This window comes from Rana temporaria, chromosome 2 (genome assembly GCF_905171775.1).
Source record: "Rana temporaria chromosome 2, aRanTem1.1, whole genome shotgun sequence".
Taxonomy (NCBI): Eukaryota; Metazoa; Chordata; class Amphibia; order Anura; family Ranidae; genus Rana; species Rana temporaria.
The window spans coordinates 393,142,716-393,160,632 of NC_053490.1; the positions used below are offsets into that span (position 1 = coordinate 393,142,716).

Consider the following 17,917-nt stretch of genomic DNA (forward strand, 5'->3'; position numbering starts at 1 on the left):
CATTTTGTATTTAATCACTTTGTTTATTAGAATCTAGTTTTATATTTCTACTGGTCACCATATGCAATAAAGACTGTAATGCCGCGTACACACGACTGTTTTTCATGACGAGAAAACATCAATTTTTTAAACTGGTCATTAAAAACGATTGTGTGTAGGCTCCAGAGCATTTTTCATGACGGGAAAAATGGGCATTAAAAATTTTGAACATGCTCTATTTTTTTCTCAACATTTTTCACGTCGTGAAAAATGGTCGTGTGTAGGCTTTAACGACGGAGGACAAAACACGCATTCTCAGAAGCAAGTTATGAAAAGGGAAATTTGCATAATCAGCCCAAAGCGTGGCGCCATTCGAATGGAACTTCCCCTTTATAGTGCCGTCATACGTGTTGTACGTCACCGCGCTTTGCTCGAGCATTTTTTTCTCGCGATCGTGTGTATGCAAGGCAGGCTTGACAAGAATCACGTCGACAAAAACTTTGTTTTTTCCCTGACATTAAAAACGGTCGTGTGTACGTGGCATAACAACCCCTACGGCCTAGGCATTGTAAATAAAATGTACCCATAGCCTAAAAATTTTTAAACATTTGGAAAATAATAGACAGGGTGTAATACACCTGTCAATTTTATTTTTCTTCAAGGCTTCAGGTTAGGGAGATTTCCTTTCACATTCTGCCCCAGAGTCACAAGCAAGCAAAAATCTCTCCAAAGTGTAGGGAAAACTTACCGAATAGATTTGCCCATTACAACAAATGAGCACCCAACAACAAATAAGCACCGCGGAATACCCACATGCGCGATGATGTCACTTGTTTGGCCCCGCCCAGTGTGTTTCACCGTAAACAGCATCCTCAGGGAAAAGAGTCTACATTTGCATATATATATATATATATATATATATATTTTTTTTTTTTCATGTTTAACATTTTATTGAGGGCGAATTATCCAATTACATCACATACGCTCTTAAGGCTTGAGTATAATGCCGCGTACACACGATCGGTTAAACCGATGAGAACGGTCTGATGGACCGTTTTCATCGGACCAAACCGATCGTGTGTGGGCCCCATCGGTTATTTATCCATAGGTTAAAAAAAAGCAATCTTGTTTTAAATTTAACCGATAGATACCTAACCGATAGAAAAAAAACGATCGTTTGTAGGCACATCCATCGGTTAAAAATCCACGCATGCTCAGAATCAAGTCGACGCATGCTTGGAAGCATTGAACTTCGTTTTCTTTTATTACGTCGTCGTGTTTTACTTCACCGCATTCTTACACGATCGGTTTTTTAACTGATGGTGTGTAGGCACAGACCGTTTTCATCGGATGGACCGATCGTGTGTACAGGGCTTTACTACACTTTTTATTCTTTATTTTTTATTTTATGTGGATTGTATAACACTATTAGTACCTTGTTATAGCATGGTACTATTATATGATATATTCTTATTGTATGCACATTTGCACTTTTAAATTTTAAAGGGACAGCGAGCCCACTTTTTTGAAGTAAATAAAAGACTGGGACTGGACAGCTTCTCAGATCTTATTACAAATGCTTTCCGGATATTCTTGCTCCTCTTATGAGAAATGCATTTATTGATCTCTGCAACCAACATTCTTTTTGACTGGAATCACTCCCAGTCACTATCTCCATGATCGCCAAACCCAACTCTGGAATCATCAATTGGTCTAACTTTCTACCAATCTCCTTACTAAATGTTGACATTTATGTTGACTATTCAATAAAATGCTTTCCCCTAAAGGTTTTTTATTTGGCTTCCTCGAATCTCTGGACTTCTCAATAAAGCGCGTGTGTATGTGTGAACATCACACATTACAGTGACACACCAAACACATATAGCATACTCACAGCACAAGTTATTGATATGCCAACAAGCCGTGGGTGCCGTGATGGGATTATAACACTGAAAGTCAGTCAGGATAATGATAGGCAGTGAAATGCTGAAAATTTTATATGTGGTAAGAATGAGCATAGTATAACTAAAACTTACTAATTATAGATGTAAATATAATATTAGCTTTAGAGTGATAATGGCTCTGTGGTTACAAAAACAGACAACATAACTTGTGCTGTGAGTATGCTATATGTGTTTGGTGTGTCACTCTAATGTGTGATGTCCACACACACACACACCACCCTTTATTTACCCCTTTTCATCTGTGCCCTGCAACTTCTCAATTGTTGAGTAGACAACTAATGGAGTTCTATTATTGTATAGTTTGGTCTATATGGGTCCTTGCAGCTGTCCTGTGCACCCCCTGGTGTTTATCACATCATATTTTGCTCTTGTTCGGAGGCAATGGGAAGTTGAGTCTGGTGAGTGGTGATATGACTTTGGCTTTATACCTTGTTATAATATGTAAATGTCTCAAATTATGTTTTTTTTTATGTAGTGATATAAATCGTGCTATAAACATATCCCCTGAGGAAGCCCATGGTGGCGAAACATGTCGGGATAACTACATAATGAGGCAGAGCGAGGCTCTGTCCCAAGAGAAATAGTTTTAAAATCGACACAAGGTATGCACATTTGCTGGGGGCAACTCTACAGAGCATAGATGTGGACTGGAGAAGACTGCTGGTGCAGCTTTCTCCAGGTTTTGGTACTCTGTCATGGGGCTCTGTAGTTTGGAGATTCCATAGTGTCTGGGGTGGGACGGAATGTCCAACCCTGTATCCAGACTTTGTGATTACCAGCAGGGTGTGTGCTCAGGTGAGCACAGCCCTTATAATGAGAGTGTGCTAAGACCTCATCGCTCCCAGTTGGAGACAGCTCCTGTAAGAGACAGGAGGTCTCCAGAAATCAGAGAGGCTGTAGGAGACAGCCAGAAAGTTGGAAACTGCAAGAGGCACAGCTATAGAAGCTGAAGGGAAGCCACCTATGTTGAGGAGTCCGCTGGTCTGGGTGACCAGGATAACGTGCAGAAGTACTGCTACAGAGAGCCAGGTGGGCTAGCATTTTCTGTTTGCATTTTTATGGAGAAGAACCCCCTGCGTGGGAAACCTTTGATTGAACTTTTTATTTTTGCCTTTTTAATAAAAATGGGCTACCATGCCCTTAAAACATAGTTCCTGACTGGTGTGAATCGCTGAAAAAACGCATACCACGAGATTTAACAACCCCCAATCTTACAATAACCATCACCCTCTATGTGACAAGATAAAATCCTCTTTGATGGCACACTATAAGACAAGTTGTTTTTGATGTTTATATTAGTATAATATTAAAAAACCTTTCAATTATCTATTTTTTGTACTAGAAAAATATATTTTTATATATAAATTCTATGTTGGCACCCAAAAATTCCCCCCAAAAAATGTATGTGAAACTATTGAATATTCAGGGATGATGGTGACTTTTTCTTCAAACATGTCATGTTTCAAACCAGGCCATATGGGGGGCTGCACATTCCCAAATTCCTGAGTTATTACCAGGCTGCACAAATTGCGCAACTAACTAAATACCATACTAGCTATAAAACTCCTCTCTTGGTCTAAACCTACTTGTCAGGTCACCTGAGGCCAGGTGACAGATGCACACCGTTGGGGTCAGGAGTGCACCACTAAGGTAGTAGACCCTACGGCTGACTGCTGCGGATGGAACTCTGGGTGGTTAAGGAAGGCAGGCAGAGCCAGCAGGTGTTCACCAGAGCCTCTAGTGGTGAGGATGGACTGCGATGCAACTGGCTCCAGGTTGCAGCCCCCAGGGTCTCCTAGCTCATGCTCACAGTAGGCTACATGAGGATAGAGAGGAAGCAGCAGCCCAGGATAACAAGAGATAGTAAGGAGATAAGCCAAAGGTCGGGGCGATTAGCAGACAAGGATAAACAAAGAACACGCCAAAGGTCAGGTGTACACCACCAGAAGTGTATTAGAAACATAACACCACAGAATGCACTATAGATATAGGCTACACTGAATACAAAGTGTATATATTTGCTAGACTGTGTGTGTATGTGTATAAATATATATATATTAATACACTGCCTACACTGACTGATTATACAGTAAACACTGAATATATAGTCTATGCTAAATGCAGAGTATATATATTAGACTGACTGTATAAATATATCAAGTACACTGTATACACTGACTGTATAAATATATCAAATACACTGCCACTAACTGAATAACCTGACTGCTCACTAACTCAAGCTATCTCTCTGTTCACGCCAACAACACTACACGCGGCCGCTGTGTAGGCAGCCTTATATAGTGTGGGGCATGGACGTATGCCGCGTACACACGACCGTTATTCATGTCTTTGAAAAAAACAACGTTTTTCTCTACGTGATTCCTCGCAAGCCTGCCTTGCATACACACGATGGTGAAAAGAAATGCTCAAGCAAAGCGCAGTGACGTACAACACGTACAACGGCACTATAAAGGGGAAGTTCCATTCGAATGGCACTAACTTTTGGGCTGCTCATACTAATTTACCTGTCTCACAACTTGCTTCTGAGCATGCATGTTTTTTCCCCCTTGTTAAAGCGTACACACGACCGTTTTTCACAACGTCAAAAACAACGATGTGAAAAACGACGAAAAAAAATAGAGCAGGTTCTTAATTTTTAACGGCCATTTTTCTCGTCAAGAAAAATGCTCTGGAGACTACACACGACCGTTTTTCACGGCCAATTTAAAAAATGGCATTTTTCTCGTCATGAAAAACAGCCGTGTGTATGCGGCATTAGTCCCCCTGAGCCATGATTGGCCAAAGGCATCCTGCCTTTGGCCAATTATGGCTCTCTCAGCAGAGCACGCTGTGATTGGTCGAAGCATGCATGTCAGGTGCATTCTTTGGCCAATCATCATACAGCAATGCACTGCGATCTCGCAGTGCATTATGGGGCATTCCACGGCACTCAAATTTTCCACACGTTTCCCATATGTTCAGTCAGTTTTAAAACAAATGAACACCCGATGTTTAAATCAAACAAATGTTCGACTCGAACCGCGAGCTCATCCCTAATGCAGAGTGTGTATATATATATATATATATATATATATATATATATATATATATACACACAGTATATTATTACACTGCCTGCACTATGCTAAATGCAGAGTTTATATATAGATATATAGATATAGATATTGATATAGATATATATAGATTCAGATCGCCCGCCGTAACTTTGTGCGGGCATAGCGTATCTCACATACGCTACGCCGCCGTAACTTAGTGAGGCAGGTTCTGTATTCACCAAGAATCTGTGCCCAAAGTTACGGCGGCTTAGCGTAAATCTGCCGGCGTAAGCGCGCCTAATTCAAATTGTGAAGAGGTGGGCGTGTTTTATGTAAATAAAACATGACCCCACGCAAATGACGTTTTTGACTAACGGCGCATGCGCCGTCCGTGAACGTAACCCAGTGCGCATGCTCCAAATTAACCCGCAAAAAGCCAATGCTTTCGACGTGAATGTAAATTACGCAAAGCCCTATTCGTGAACGACTTACGCAAACGACGTAATCGACGGAAAATTCGATGCTGGCCCGACGTCCATACTTAACATAGGATACGCCTCATAGCAGGGGTAACTTTACGCCGGAAAAAGCCTAACGTAAACGACGTAAAAAAATGCGCCGGGCGGACGTACGTTTTTGAATCGGCGTATCTACCTAATTTGCATATTCCTCACGTAAATCGACAGAAGCGCCACCTAGCGGCCAGCGTAAATATGCAACTAAGATACGACGGCGTAAGAGACTTACGCCAGTCAGATCTTAGCCAAATTCCGGCGTATCTTGTTTTCTGAATACAGAAAAAAGATACGCTGGAGCATCCTAGAGGTTACGCGGCGTATCAATAGATACGCCAGCGTAACTTCTTTCTGAATCTACCCCAACGTATATATCTCAAATACATTGCCACTGATCAGTGCTATAAAAATGCATTGATTACTATAAAAATGCCACTGGCAGGGAAGGGGTTAACACTAGGGGGCGAGGAAGGGGTTAAGTATGTTCCCTGGGTGTGTTCTAATTGGGGGGGTGGACTGACTTGGGGAAATTACTGATCGCTGTTCATACATTGTATGAACAGACAATCAGGCATTTCTCCCCCTGACAGGACCAGGAGCTGTGTGTTTACACACACAGCTCCCAGTTCTCGCTCTGTAACGAGCGAACGCGGGTGCCCGTCGGTGATCGCACCGGGCACGCGCGTCGGTGTCAGTGGCGAGCGGGGGGCACGCGTGTGCGCCCCTATTGGCTGCTCGGTGAGATGACGTATAGATACAGGCACTGCCCCTTTTGCATCATCCAGGAGGAAACATCCTATCATGTTTTCTGGGAGTGCCCCTTTGCACAGGGCCTGTTGACGGCCTTGGAACCTGAACTTAAAGACTTTGTACCACAGACTGCTATTACACACTTTGGTGTGTTAAACGGACTCTTCTGTGGAACTCATTCACAGGAGGACATTGACAGTGCCTAGCGGGTGCTGTGTTGCTTTAAAGACGCTTTATGGTACGCCAGGAACCGCCGCGTACACCACCGGCAGAGGGTGTCCATTGAGGACTGTCGCAGACTGACCTTCAGTCTGCTGAGAGACTATACCTTGATGGACTTTAAGGAGGAAGAGGACGTCTGAAGATTTCCCCTTCCCCCTGACATTGACATTTCTTGACACGTTTTTTTTTTTTAACTACTGTTTTCAGGGTAATGCGGCGTCATGCACGATGTGATGTTTCGGGGTTTCACAACTCTGCGCAACACATCAGGCATCATACCGCAGAATGGGTTGAATGAATGTAATTTAATTGTATGCTTGCAACTGTATTGATATGTAGTGTATTTATGCGCTGCGTCGCAGTACAGAGAATGTACCCTGTTGAAAGTATTTGATTTTTGTATATTTGCTTTGCAAAATAAACTTAAATATTGCCTATTTTTAGGGGTATGTAGTTTTGTGGGCACGGCGCACAGATACGACGGCGCATAGTTACACTTAGGCGGTGTATCTCGAGATACGTCGGCGTAAGTGTTTTGTGAATCCGGGCCATTGTGTTAATCAAATGCAATTGTAACTAGCCAAGTGAAGTTTAACAAGCTTTGATCTTTAGTAAAAATATAATTCTAATCATAAACCAAATTAACATACCCCAGCATCTCTTCAATTTCTCTGTCATGGTAATCAGTAATACTAGTCTTTGTCTCACTTGGTCTTGCCAAAGATGTGGATGTTATGTCATCTGTAGATTTCAGGGTTGTAAACTCCGGGTGACTTTTTGGTGGTAAGGTTGATGATGCTACAGTTGGTGAGTGGTGCTGGTCGCCATTTATTTTTATGGGTAAACTATCAGAACTGGTCTGTGATGTTACATCAATTGTAAAATTGACTTCATACGTTTCTATAAATCCTGCTGTTCCACGTGGCAACTGAATAGTGTCATTTTCTGGAACAGTTTCTTCCCATTCCTTTGATTTGTTTTCCTTATAACTGAAGGTGAAAGACATATCTGTGTAATTTAATGCCTTTTCCAAATCCCTTTTTGCAACACTTATAGATTGCGTGGTTTTTGAACTGTTGGTCTTCTGTATTGCTTCTATGTGTTCTTTATTTGTGCTATTTGTAGAGTCATTAAAATGTATATTGAATTCATTTTTTGCTTGAAGAATGCTTTCTTCTTTGTCGGCATCTGTGCTTTGTTCCTTTTGTGTGCCATTTGTTGATTCTTCAAAATATGTAGGGACGTCATTTTCTGCCTGAATAATGCTTTCTTCCTTGTCAGCATCTGTGCCGTTATGGCCATGTATATAGACATCTTGTGTTCTGTTAAATGTTTCTTCACCTTGATCAGGGACAGCACTTTGTAATGTGTCTGTGAGATTAAATCCTTCAGTAGAATTACTAGGACTTGTGGGAACAACATGTTCTTCAGCTGAAACCGACTCCTTGGGAATATCATGACTTCCCCCCAATTTGATGTTATTATTATATGTATCTTCCGTAGACACAGATGAATCACTGTCATAACTTCCTGATGTGCTTGTGTTATAAAGGATATCTACATTTTTTATGTTGGTCTCATACATATCATCAATAGCTAAAGCCGTAAGATTTAATTTGTCTTCTATGGTCCCTGTATTGTTCTTCGAAGACCTAATATTAAACGCTAGGGCCATCTTATCATTGTAGTCATAGTCATCTATAGGAATGTCTAATTCCTCTTCCTCATCTGTTTCTGTTCTGACATCTGGATAATTAAATTCAAGTTCTTCATCTTCAAACTCTTCATAGTCTATAGGAGCAAAACATTTTACATCTCTGAATCTGACATTCATGCCAGATTTTCCTTTAAAGTTGAAATTACCAAAAAGCCACACACCTGCAGTAAAAATGCATAAATACATTACCTTAAATGTACATGTTAATTAATTGTAAGTACAATATCTAGAATCATAAACTTAAATGTTAAAATATTTTGTTTAAAAATTATTTTTGTGAAAATGCTGAAAAAAAATCATTTTTAAGGACTGTATGTATTCATCGTAGCTTGTTTTATATGTTACATATACAGAAGTGTACATTATGGGGTAGATCCACGTACAACGGCGCATTAGTGCGCCGGGCGTAGCGTATCTAAGATACACTACGCCGCTGTAACTTACTTGTTTTTCTTTTGAATCCTCAACGAATTTGCGCCATAAGTTACATCGGCGTAGTGTATCTCTTGCGGCGTAAGGGCGCGGAATTCAAATGGATGTAATGGGGGCGTGTTTTATGTAAATACGTCGTGACCCGACGTAAACAACGTTTTTTTTAACTGCGCATGCGCCGTCCCTGGGGGTATCCCAGTGCGCATGCTCGAAATTTAACCGGAAAGCAAGCCAATGCTTACAACGGTGACGTCATTCTACGCAAATTCCTATTCGTGAACGACTTACGCAAACAACGTAAAAAAATCAAAATTGTACGCAGGAACGACGGCCATACTTAACATTGAGTACGCCACCGTATAGCACCTTTAACTATACGCCGGAAAAAGCCTTACGAAAACGACGTAAAAAAATGCGTCGGGCCTACGTACGTTCATGGATCGCCGTAACTAGCTAATTTGCATACTCAACGCGGATTTCGACGGGAACGCCACCTAGCGGCCGTCGAAAAATTGCAGCTTAGATCCGACGGCGTACTAAGACGTACGCGTGTCGGATCGAGCCCAGATGCCGTTGTATCTTGTTTTGTGGATACAAAACAAAGATACGACGCAGGAAATTTTAAATTACGCCGGCGTATCAGTAGATACGCCGGCGTAATCCTTTTGTGGATCTGCCCCTATATTTTTTCTAGAGATTTAATAGAATCTCCTCCAGTGTTAGACTAACTATAGTTAGACAGTCCTCTTACTCAGATCAATAGATGGCAAGTGATCTACTCACTGCTGAAGTCTTAACAGCTGGATGTTAACATTCATTGTCTATGAACTACCTAGTTGGGCCCTGATATTGTACAATTTGTCTGGCACTGCTTTGTACAACTTAAAAACAGGATACAGTGTCCTATTATTCCTTATAAAAAAATCAATAAAGATATAAAAGTATGAAAGTAAATGCATTTAGTAGATTAAAGCATAGCGTATATACTCGAGTATAAGCCGACCCCAATATAAGCCGAGGCACCTCATTTTACCACAAAAAGGGAAAACGTATTGACTCGAGTATAAGCCTAGGGTGTCCATCTGCATGCCTCACTGTGCCTCACTTTGCCTCACTGTGTCCATGTGCATGCCTCACTGTGTCCATGCGCATGCCTCACTGTGTCCATGCCTCACTGTGCCCATGCCTCACTGTGCCCATGCCTCACTGTACCCATGCCTCACTATGCCCATGCCTCACTATGCCCATGCCTAGACTGACGTTTAACATGGGAGTCTATGGAAGGGGTGCCTGGATTTGAAAAATCGGTGCTCCCCAGCCGTAGGTTCCCCAGACAACAATCTTTAAACACTTGTAGAGGAGAAATGTGCCAAGTTTGTGGTCCAGGGGACCTATGGCCGGCCGGGCCAGGGTCCCCAAAGTTTGGGAGATCAGGCACAAAAAGGTGACTCGAGTAGCGGAGCATTTTCAGCACAAAAATTTTTGCTGAAAAACTGGGCTTATACTTGAGTATATATGGTATTTCCAGTCATGTTCCATCTATAATACAAATTAAAAAATTAAACATGTATAGAGGTCCCTAAGGCCAGTGAGCCAAAATCCTCAATGTGTCAACACAACTCAAAATATATTTTGACAGTATAATTCAACATTGGCTTTCTACAAAAAAGCATGATATTGCACTAATGGAAGGAGCACTAAAATTACAAATAAATGTATTAGTTTCTATTCTAAAAACAGCAAATGCATTTCGGGGGTCAACTCCCTCTTCCTTAGAGCTTCAGTTAAAATAAAAACCTTGAATGGACTCAAAATAGTGCTTTCCTTTGTTAACCACTTTGTGCCCGCACTATAGCCAAAAGATGGCTACAGCGTGGGCTTAAAATGTTGGAAGGGCGTACATGGACGTCCTCCCGTTCTTGCGCGCCGTGCGCTTTGTGATTGCAGAGTCCTTGGAACTCAGCTGATCACTGAGCCGGGTAAAGGGTCAATCACAGCAGGCCCTTTACCACGTGATCAGCTGTCAGCCAATGACAGGTGATCACAGAAGTAAACAGAAGCCAGTTTCCGACTTTTTTTCTTCACGCTGTCAGTGTGAAGAAAAGAAGAAAGCCGTTAACCGGCTTCTGTTAGAAGGACATCAGTCCCCTTAGAGATTACTAGTGCTGCCAATCAGTGCCCACCAGGGCTACCTATCAGTGACTATCAGTGCTGCCAATCAGTGCCCACTAGTGCCTCCTAATCAGTGCCCACTAGTGCCACCAACCAGTGCCCATCAGTGCCACCTATCAGTGCTCTTCACTGCTGCCTACCAGTGCCACCTCTCAATGATGACTATCAGTGCCCATCAGTACCATCCATCAGTGCCGCCTCATCAGTGCCCATCAGTGCCACCTCATCAGTGCCCATCAGCGAATGAGAAAAATTCCCAGAATATTTTTTTTTTTCAAAAATTTGTTTTTTTTATTGTTTGTTTAGCAACAAATAAAAACCCCAATGGTGATTAAACGCCACAAAAAGAAAGCTCTATTTGTGTGAAAAAAATTATAAAAAATGTATTTGGGTACAGTGTTGCACGACCACGCAATTGATATTCAAAATGTGAGAGCACTGAAAGCTGAAAATTGGCCTGGGCAGGAAGAGGGTATAAGTGCCCAGTAAGCAAGTGGTTACTCTGTGTAGGGAAGCAAATTTATTGACCAGAATTACTGGCCAGCAGTATCTGTGTGCGCAATCAAGATAAGGACACATTTGCTCTGACCCGCAAAACACATTGGCTGTTTAATAAAAAAAAATGTTGTATCCTTTGGTCTGGTGCTCCTTCCATTTGTGCAAGCTGGGGTACCCACTGGAGGTTACCCTTGTTGATTGTAAGCATCTTAACCTGAGCCAGTGAGCTCTCCAAAATGTTTATCCTCTTATTACTTTGTATGAACTCACATCAAAATCACAGAGCCTCATGGATGCGTTTTTCTTCATTGGACTCAGTTGCTATTGCCTAATTTATGAAATACAGTACTCATATTTAACCGCTTCCGGATTAGCCGCCACAGTTATACTGCGGCAGGCTGGCCCCCCTGCGCGAGCCGTCGTAGCTGTACGTCGACTCTTTAACACACCCCCGGCAGCGCGCACGTGTCAGAAGCATGTCCCCGGAGCCATTCTCGTTACACACACATCCCTGTTCTCTCAGGGGCGAGGAGACTGGTCGTGTGTTCATACAATATATGAACACCGATCAATCTCTTCTCCTAGTCAGTCCCATCCCCCCTTCAGTTAGAATACACATTAGGGAACACAGTTAACCCCTTGATCACCCCTAGTGTTAACCCCTTCCCTGCCAGTGAAATTTTTACAGTAACAGTGCATTTTTATAGCACTGATTACTGTATAAATGACAATGGTCCCAAAAATGTGTCAAAGGTGTCCGATGTGTCCACCATAATGTCGCAGTCGACGCCATTACTAGTAAAAAAATAAATAATAATAAAAATGCTATAAAACTACCCCCTATTTTGTAGACACTGTAACTTTGGCTCAAACCAATCAATATACGCTTATTGCGATTTTTTTTTAACAAAAATATGTAGAAGAATACTAAACTGAGGGGAAAAAAATGGGATATTTATTATAGCAAAAAGTTAGATATTGTGATTTTTTTTCAAAATTGTCGCTCTTCTTTTACTTAAAGCGCAAAAAATAAAAAGTTGGGTAGTATTGATACCTAAGCAATATAAGCATGACCTCTGTCATAGTTGCACCCTCTTAGAAGTTGAATGCATTGGGTAAATTACTGAAAGGGCAACGATCATTAAAGAGCTTGATTGGAACTTTCTGGGATTTCCTTTCTTATCAGAAACATACAAATGTTTTAATTATTCGGTAAATGAGTAGCTTACCTAGATTATTCATTTCTATGATAATGCTCTCACTAGTCATTGGAAAGAGAGTTACTAAATCTCCAGTTCCTCTTCTGTACCTAAAGGTATGTCCACTAATCTGTAGAGTAAGAGTTTCATCCCAGATTCCTACGCTTGAAACATGCCATTGAACCACATGGTTGTAACAGAATCCCAGAATTGCTTTTTCAAGAGAATTTCCATTTATAGCTAAAAGAAAAAGAAAAGTTAAAAAAGAACAAACAAAAGAAAGAAAACCCAAAATCTACTTTTTGTAATTTTTTACATCATGCCTCACTGTATACACTTTGCTTGTGCATGTGTTGCAAAATTTCATGCTTAAGATTCTGCAACAGCACTTTCTGTTTCAAACAATGCTAAGCCACCAATTATAAATTAGCATTGTCATCCTGCCATGTGCTCTTCTTCAGTTGAACCCCTGTAGTGCCTATGTGGTCTGCGCATACCTCCTGCAGACCCTTTGGGCAGAGGCGGCTCTAGGCTTTGTGAGGCCTTAGGCAAAACTTGACATGGGGCCCCACTCACACCCATGATGGGAAAAATAATTCAAGGACAAGAGCCTCTTCCCCACAAACCTGGCCAGTGGTTGTGGGGGTCTGCAGGCAGGGGGTTTATCAGAATCTGGAAGCCCCCTTTAACAAGGTGGCCCCCCAGATCCTGCTCTTTAATAACTAAGGGGCGGGGCCACCCAGTGATGTCATCTGGTGAACCCGCCCCTTGTGACGTCATTGACTGAGGGCATGCTGGGTCATTGACGTCACAAGGGGTGGTGTCACCGATATTTACTTATTGTTAGGGACGCTGGCGGCCCCGCTCCTGAGTCAGGGCTCTTAACGTTGCCTGAGCACATCAGCGTTAAGGTCCCCTGTCCCTCAAAACTGGGGTAAGTTAGGCGGCCACAAGGCTCCTGTGAGTGTGAGGCCTTAGGCAGCCGCCTAATTAAAGAGCTGCCTCTGCCTTTGGGCATTCCAGCGTTCCAACAGCCTACCCAAGAGCTCATACAGCAGGTTGACAATGCTTCCGCTAACTGAAAGGCATTAGCTTGGTGTGACAGCAAAATAGTGCCAGGTCAAATGCAGGATCAACAGACTGTAAAGCTAAACTATACAAAGATGATGCAAATTGGCTTCAGCTCCATCCTCCACCCGTAGAAGAACCCTGCTGTTGTCCGCTTGAAATAGGAAGTGCTGCTTCTGGTAGGCTCTCTGAGTAAGAAATTTAAGAGATTAACAAAACATAATTTGCTTAAAAAACTGTGTATAAAGCGAGGAATGATATCAAACTTAAAAATATACAAAAAATAGATTTTTGGTTTGCATACTCTTTAAGAAAATCTGCATTATAGAATGTATATGGTGATACAGTGGGGATCGAAAGTACCCCAGGTAAAAATTTGTATTAATGTGCATAACGAAGCCAAGGAAAGATGGAAAAATCTCCAAATTACAGATTAGACATTCTTATAATATGTCAAAAAAGGTTAGATTTTATTTCCATCATTTACACTTTCAAAATTACAAACTTTTGCAGACGCAATTTTTTTGTTTTCTGTAATTTTGAAAGTGTAAATGATGGAAATAAAATCTATCTTTTTTTGACATATTATAAGAATGTCTAATCTGTAATTTGATGCATTTTGGAGATTTTTCCATCTTTCCTTGGCTTCGTTATGCACATTAATACAAATTTTTACCTGGGGTGCCCAAACTTTCAATCCCCAGCTGCTACATTATTGTTGATGACACGCTTTACTATATGAAAAAGAGGTTTAGAGCCAGTCAAATGGGCACCACATTACAACTGAAAAGATAACAGTACAATTATTAGAGGTCTTCTTTGTAGGCTCTCTCCTAGTATCCCATCCACTTATTACATTTACTTGTCCCAGCTCATGATCGAGATTTTTGGTCCTCTTCTTCAAAATTCTCCTGGCCATGCTCTACACCTCCTGTGCATGTGCACTACAATCTCCATACAACAGTATGGAAAAGCCATCATGAATTAAGATAAAAGATAGACAATTTTTTTTTATGAACTATAGATGTTGCATTACATATGCACAGGGGAAGTGGAGGCCAGCAGGGAGAATTTTAAATAATAGGCTACCAGTGTCAGCAGGCCATACAGTAAGGATCTCTGTAGAGCGGAGACAAGTAAGTATTATGCCACGTACACACGATCAGGCTTTTGCTCGGCCAAATCACATCGGAATTCCGACTGAATTCCATCGGAAAAATATAGAACATGTTCTATATCTAAACTCCGATGGAATTCATCGTAATTTCTGATGAAAAAACTCAGATGGGGCTACACACGATCGGAAAATCCGATGGAAAAAGTCCATCTGACTTTTTCCATCGGAAATTCCGATCGTGTACGTTGCATAAGACTTAAAGGGGACACTGAGAGTAGTAAAGGCTATAAAAGATAACTATAATAAAAAATGCGTTATCTTTGAAATTATAATTACATTCCATGAAGAGCATAAACATATCTACTCTTATCTATTTTTGCAGTTACCCACATCATTCGAGTTTGCCTAAATGATAGACACGCAGAAAGATACTTTTTTCTTGAATTGCATTACATTTGAGCTAGGCGTGTGGTAATACATTTCTTGTATTAGGAAATTTCAGGGGTTGTTTTAAAGCTGAACTCCAGGATAAAAGCTTTCATTTAAGTGTAGGCGTGTGCAGCCGACTGTGTGATCCTCCACTCATCCTCTCCTCTGTGAAGAGTTACAGGAGCAGCTGTGCTAGGGCTTTCTCCACCCTTGCTGCCCGCGGTGCAGCTCTGTGTAAGAATTTCCTTGCTCACCCCCCCCCCCCCCCTCGCTGTGAGCAAGAGCAGACAGACTGACCCCCACTGCCGCTGCACTGAGAATAGGAGCGGGTTGTGGGTTTGATTCCCCCCACTCACTCCTGCTTCTCTACCCCCCCTGGCAATAGAAGATCAGATGCAATCAGGGGAGAATGACACAATGGTGCAAAGGACACTGGGGCATGTAGTCCCCAACAAACACAGCTTAATAAAAGTCTGTGAGGGTTAATGAAGCAGCAGATTTTAACACCCACATATCTCTGCACATCAAGGGAGGAGAGGACAGTGTTTTTGCAGGCAAACCACTGGATCTCAAGGCAGACTAGGGCTGGATGCGAGAGCGGGTGGAGCTGCTACAGAGCTTGCTGGGGGATGAGAGAGATTGAGCCAGAGAGGAAGAAAAACACTGCACCCTGTAAGGGCCAGAGCCAAGAGACAGAGCCACTACAAGACTTCTATGTGCAGGGACCTCCGGGCAGACTAGGGGCCAAAGCACACCCAGGACCAAAGGACTGAGACACCCAGAGTTCTCCTGCTGTGCTGGAACCCACCTACCCACTTGCTCCCTGCATAAAACTACAGGAGGGGATGGATAGAAGACCAGTTACACTACACTAGGAGAGAGAGAGTAGCATTGACCAGTCTTTATTACAGGAAGCTTCTGCACAGAGGCAACATTTCAAACTGGATTACTACACAGATCTAAAAGAAATACACAAAACACATCAAAATTGAAAGAAGAATACACATGCCTATTGTATTTGGACAATATTTGCCTATCCTGATGATCACCTTTAATAAAATGAAAAATCCAATGTAACTTACTGTTGATAACATAGGAACTATACAAAGTTTTGGGGTCTTTGGCAAGCATCCAGCTACAAGCTTTTTGCTTATTGACTTCATAGTACCAGCTTTTATTCTCATCAAACACTGCGAACATTGCAACTTGCTCTTCATCTGCTTTTTCCTATAAGGGGAAAAGTAGGCAAATATTACTGATGCATAGATTGCATTAAGGTGAAAAAATGTTTTTCTTTACAACGCCTTTAAGGTAAAAAGCTTTCTGTGTGCAGCAGCCCCCCTAATACTTACCTGAGGTCCCTCTCTGTCCAGCGATGTCCACGAGGGTCCCAGCCGCCTGAGATTATCCCTCCCTGATTGGCTGAGACACAGCAGAGGCACCATTGGCTGCCGCTGCTGTCAATCAAAGACAGCTAGCCAATCAGGAGAGAGAGAGAGGCAGGGCTTGGTCAGGGCTCCATGTTTGAATGGACACAGGGAGCTATAACTCAGCTTGGGTGCCCCCCATAGCAACCTGCTTGCTGTAGGGGCGCTGAACAGGAGGGAGGGGACAGGAGCACAGAAGAGGGACCCAAGAAGAGAAGGATTCAGGCTGCTCTGTGCAAATCCACTGCAACACAGCAGGTAAGTATAGCATGATTGTTATTTTTATAGGGAAAAAACAAGACTTTACGATCACTTTAAGTTAAAAAAGAACGAACATATACAGCCTCAAAATGATTTGTACTTGAAAAACTGTGATACCCAATATTGTAAAAAGGCAACAATTTATTTACTTTTTGGATGGGCAAAAATAATTGTGCATGTGGGAATATCTTATATGTGTCATGCAAAATTAATTTACACATGTACAAGCATCCAAATGTAACTGTATGTATGTGTGTGTGTAGAGAAGTCTTTTAAGTGGTTTTGTACTCTTTTCATTATATTTACATTTAAAAAATATATATTTATGTTTTTTTTTTTATTACTAGTGTCAGTGCCTATGTAGAACTGTAGCAGCGCTACTTTTAAACAAGCGTTTAAAATTCTTCTATGGATATGGTAAATTCATAGGCATATGATGATAGTGCAGATGGATCACACACAAACTAGTCCTTAAATAAGTGCTCCTTTCACCAAGGGGGGGGGGGGGGGGTTCACCACGTGGGGGGATGTTTAATTGTTTAATCCCCTGTTGGGGATGCACTCACCACAAGATTGAATTAAAAGGGCCTGGATTATATGTCTGTGTATATCCCGGAAGATGCACTCTCCACCAGCAGGAATGTTAAGTTCAAACCGCATACATATAATGGAAAAAGACTCATATAGTGTAATACAGTTTAAAAATCATTTATTAAGCCCAAAAAACATCCCCTTTGTATATTGTGCGTACCACAATTTAAAAGTATTCAAGCATAAAAACGTAATCGGTACTGTGCCTGTAAGCTTCTCCCTGTGAGCCTGTGAAGATGCAGATGACTGCCAAAAATCTCCTGTTCCTGCTCCTGGGGGCTGTACAGCGTCTCTGGTCATGGAAAAAGCGTCACACCCTGACGCGTTTTGTCATTGGTTAGACTTCAACAGAGGACTTCAACTTTTTTAAAAGTTTTATCTGTTTTATCTTTTACTGTTTTACGATTATTGTCATATTTTTGAGCAGCAGCTGCAACCTATGCATATTTATTAATCTGTTACCGATCACTTTGAACTAATGTGCCTAAGCGCTGAGTAGTGCTATATTGTAAGAGGGGCG

General features: G+C 41.7%; 1 protein-coding gene across 1 annotated transcript in view; it reads right to left on the reverse strand.

Annotated features, from left to right (window-relative positions):
- Window positions 1–17,917, reverse strand: part of F5 (coagulation factor V) — a 139,975-nt gene that overhangs the window by 68,158 nt on the left and 53,900 nt on the right. Inside the window, exons 11-13 of the mRNA XM_040338047.1 lie at window positions 16,201–16,345; window positions 12,535–12,744; window positions 7,137–8,364 (exon numbers count right to left, since the gene is read on the reverse strand). Of these exons, the coding sequence (XP_040193981.1) occupies window positions 7,137–8,364; window positions 12,535–12,744; window positions 16,201–16,345 (1,583 nt within the window). The remainder of the gene's footprint in view (window positions 1–7,136; window positions 8,365–12,534; window positions 12,745–16,200; window positions 16,346–17,917) is intronic.